The sequence below is a fragment of the Ostrinia furnacalis genome, unplaced genomic scaffold (genome assembly GCF_004193835.3).
Source record: "Ostrinia furnacalis isolate ACB-3 unplaced genomic scaffold, ASM419383v2 OfSCF6932, whole genome shotgun sequence".
Classification (NCBI taxonomy): Eukaryota; Metazoa; Arthropoda; class Insecta; order Lepidoptera; family Crambidae; genus Ostrinia; species Ostrinia furnacalis.
In genome coordinates, this window is record NW_021137171.1 from 497,261 (window position 1) to 501,660 (window position 4,400).

At 37.5% G+C, this 4,400-nt stretch overlaps 1 protein-coding gene across 1 annotated transcript; it reads left to right on the forward strand.

Moving 5' to 3' along the window:
- The first annotated feature begins 2,914 nt into the window (after positions 1-2,914).
- On the forward strand, positions 2,915-3,837 carry LOC114362932 (uncharacterized). Its single transcript, XM_028318518.1, has 2 exons — positions 2,915-2,932; positions 3,226-3,837. The coding sequence occupies exons 1-2, from the start codon at positions 2,915-2,917 to the stop codon at positions 3,835-3,837; spliced, it is 630 nt and encodes a 209-aa protein (XP_028174319.1).
- The last annotated feature ends 563 nt before the right edge of the window (positions 3,838-4,400 follow it).

Sequence of the window (4,400 nt, forward strand, 5' to 3'; positions counted from 1 at the left end):
GTTCATTGTACGCTTTTATTTACAACTAGCTGACCCGGCGAACTTCGTACCGCCTTAGCGTAGAGATTTTCTTAATATTTTTTTCCGTAAGAACCATCCTTGGACTTCCACAAACATTTAAAAAAAAGAATTATCGAAATCGGTTCAGCCGTTCACACGTGATGCCGTGACAACGCGAAACGGGTTTCATTTTTATATATATAGATAAACAGATTATTTTTTTTTTAACTAAGGCAAACTTAACTCTACACAAAATAAAAATATAAACTTATTTTACTCAAAAATAAAAGTGTGTCCGTGAGGCAAAGAGGCGAGGATGCTGGCTGCATTTCCTCGCTGAATGGCAATACTAAGCCTTTGTGCAAGGAAAGAGCCAGCATTTAGATTTTCCGAAATTTTAATTAATTTAGGGGAAATGGTCCGAAACAATAATTTAGCATTCGGTCCCCAAGGTCCGTTCATTTAGGTAATTCAATAGGTGCGATTGCGGTCAAATACCTGCCTTGTCTTGCATAAAAAATAAATATCGATAAAAACGTTTTGTGCCGCACAAAGTGCGAGTGTGAAGCACCCAGCGAATGGTTTCTGAAAATGAAAAACGCGTCAAATACTGACGTGGTGATGTGCCGATGTTAATTTTATCAAATGCTTGATGTATTGCGTCTAATTGTAAATTGGAGCATGTTGTGGCAAAACGAATTCAGTAGCTACTTTAGTATACAATGTAAATTATTCGTTTAGGGTGAATTTATTTCTTTTCTTTTAACCATTTTGGATTAGTGTTACAATGCTCTCGTTAATAATACCAAAAACGCAACGGTGCAATCCATTGATTATTACGTATGATCGACGAAAACAAAAGCGTAGACTCCAGTACCTCTAGTAGGAAAAACTTTCGAGTTCGTTTCGTTGCGTATTCAAAGTGTCATCGAAAAATTTTGTATGAAAAATTAAACAGCGCCCCCTAGGGCGGCTATAATATAGGGGGCGCTGTTTAATTTTTCATACAAAATTTTTCGATGACACTTTGAATACGCAACGAAACGAACTCGAAAGTTTTTCCTACTAGAGGTACTGATATACTCGTACATAGGTACATTTTGATCGAGTCAACTTTTTTTATAGACTTAATCGTGATTTATCATTTTACTGTATTAATGTGATGCCAGTTCTAAAGATAGGTAAATAAATTACATAGGTATAATATAACAGATAATAAGTCAGAGAGGAATTATTACTTCGTTTTATCTAAATGTAGAGTCAAACGAGTACCTAACTCTGGATTAGCCCACTAGTTAAATTAATTATTCTACATAGACAAGTTCTACACTAAGATTATAAATAAATCCTTTTTACTAATAAAGTTAATAAATCTAAAGAAAGCCATTCAGTATTCAACAATGGCTTTAATGCTCAAATAAGCTTTTCCCGTGGGTGTTACATATTTACAATTTCTATTCCTAAGTATTAAATATGGATCGCATTTAGATTATTACTGTGTAGGCGGTTGAATGTTCGAATTGGAAGGGTTCACTCATTCAATGCTTAGAATTAGAAACAAATTGAAATAATGCATGATTGTAACAACAATGTTTTGGTTTCAATTGATTTCAGTCGGGTTGAAAAGAACGCAAATAGGGTAATGAAAAATTTTTTATGGCTTGTACAAATTAAAACATGAATAAAACTGGAACATTTTATGTACCTACTATCAAGGCAACTGTCTGGAATTAAGCAAATAAAGAAATTTCGACTTGAAATTAGTTTTGAAAGTAGGCAATTATTAAAAAGTAAATGAAATTATTTTTTTACAGAGTCCTACTCTAACCGTTTGATAATGAAGATGTTCAGATTTTTACAGTGATAAAGTACGAGTACCTAGCTTTTATATAAAATTACAACTTCGTATTTTTAGGCACTGGTACTAGGTCACGAGGCCTTTGTCCAGCACGACGACAACGACTAGCTCACGCACAAAGCTACTCTAGTTAGGGTTCGTCCGGTACGCTAGTTCGAATCTCACTGGGGCCAAGTGTAATAAGTACATACCCGTACAAGTAGGGGATTTTCACCCAATTTATTTACTTCCCTCTATGTATCTAGTGTATTAACATGTTGTAACTATAAATAAACAAGTGAAATGTACTTCATAGAACAGGCTAATAAAGGCTTACGTTTAAATAAGCTAGTTATCAGTAAATGATTAAATCCCAAGTGTTTACACTGATACGAGCTTTATGAAGTGTTGTTACTATCTAGTTTATTACATACACCTCCTCTATTTTGGAGCGCTGCAAAGCAGTGTATTATTGTTTTTTATTTACTCAGGTAAATTCAGGATTTCAATTTCAAATTCATTAAGTAAGTGTTAATAAGAGTGACTCTTACTATGGGATGGACGTGAAAATCGCGGAAAATCACTTGTCTCATGTATTCATAATGTTAAATTTTGGTTTGACGTGTGATTTCGGCAAAGTGGAATGGTCACTCCTACTGCTCACATGAATGATGATGACTAAAGGACGAATTCACGAACAGCAGGCTTTCCATGCCCGTCTGGTTAGCAACGGGATTGTAGGCCAAATTTCTCTCTTAAATTAGAGAAGGTCATGTTCTTGCAGTAAATGACCCGATGATGGAGTTTGGTTATGAAGTTTTACTCACCATTACGCTTATGGCTTGATTAAAGGAAATATGTTTATCTAAAACACAAAAGTCTTTATTAGTTATTTTTCCAAAGTGTAATTTTTTTTAACTGGTAGTGTACCATTTGCTCGCTTCTACTATGGCCCTACCCCACACCGTGATAGGTGCTATTGTTTGGGACCTATTTTTAAACATGTTTGGCGACTACTTCCTAGCGCGAGCGCGATAACGCACGCGTTTTTACGAGCGGCGCATGGGCCGGGAAATAATGAGACTCTTGCTTCTGGTGAGTGACATGTTCAAATGTTTGTTTTTAATATCCCGGGAGAGATCTAGACGGTAAGGTAGAGCCAGATTGGACACAGGATTGGTAAGTATTTTGTTAGCTTGGTCCTTAATATCGAAATCATAAAACTTTCTTTTGTTCACAATGAAGAAGCCCTTAGCCTGCATCTCACCTGATGGAAAGTGATGATCAGGCTGGAGGTGGAAGCGAGCTTCACTCAAAATCCTCAACCACAGAGGAGCTGGGTACCTTACCTCTTCGAGCAATATTTGAATCATTAACTTTGTTTCCAGGTAGCAGTCAACCTACACACCGTGCTAGTTTCCTCGAGAAAACACGATTCAGACTCAGATGAGAGCATCGAAAACCTTCTGTACTATAAAGACTGCAACCACAAACCAAAGGAATCCTCTCCAGCGCCAAACCTGAGATCAGAAATACAGCCGACACCAGTCAGGAAGCCAGACCCATGTCCGTTCCCGAAGATGTGCTGCAGCATGAGCTGTGGAGACGACTGCGGCAGCCAGCAGTCGTATCTCAGTCGCCAGATGGAGCCACTACAGCAGAATTTGCAGCCGATACAACCCATCTCCAGACAGTCCTCACTCCCAGCCCAACCACAAATAATGAGGGGTAGAAAGAAGAAGATCAAACCCACGATGGAAGAAATGGGCTTGCAACTGCCCTTCGGAGCAAGAAAGAGTCTAGGGTTCACGAAAGAGAAGATCAAAAGCCTGATATCACAGGACGCAGATATTAGGAAGATCTTGAAAGACCTGGTTAGAGTGACTATGCAGAAGGTCGATCTGTTGGAGATGGTCAAAGCCCGGAGGAGCAATGCTGGGAGGAACTCGGAGACTTCATTGAATAGTGATGATTATGATAGTTATAGGCAGGTACAATAAGACCGAGAACTTTGACCATTTTTGGCGTCAAAATATTTTGATCGTTGCTGTCCTAGATTTAGGTTATGAATAAGTCAAAAATACCCAGTAGTTTTTATCTACCAGATGAAATATTAAATCTTAAAACACGAAAAGTGTAAAGGCTTTCTTTTCTTGCTCCTTCCTTGAATTTCCATTAGTTTCCTTTTAAAGGACAAATTCCATTTCTAAAGGGTACATTGACGTAAATATTTATGCAATAATCAAGTGCGAGTAAAAGTTAATGGATTTCTGTCCCTTTCTTGATTTCCAAATGTTTATGACTTTTTTATTTAGTTCTTTTTTATCTTGTATCCACCCACTTAGTCGGCAAAGAGCTAAATGATTTGTGTTACCATTGCATGTCTGCCCACATTGATAATTATAAACTTTGCTTAAGCGTAAAACTAGCGCAAAGTCACCTGGGACTGTAATGGAACAGAAAATGGAAAATGGAAATCATGTAGCGGACAAATTCAGCACAAACTTCAACATCCACAAAGCATTTGGTGTCGGTGCTAATATTTACAGGGCTCCCCCGCGTA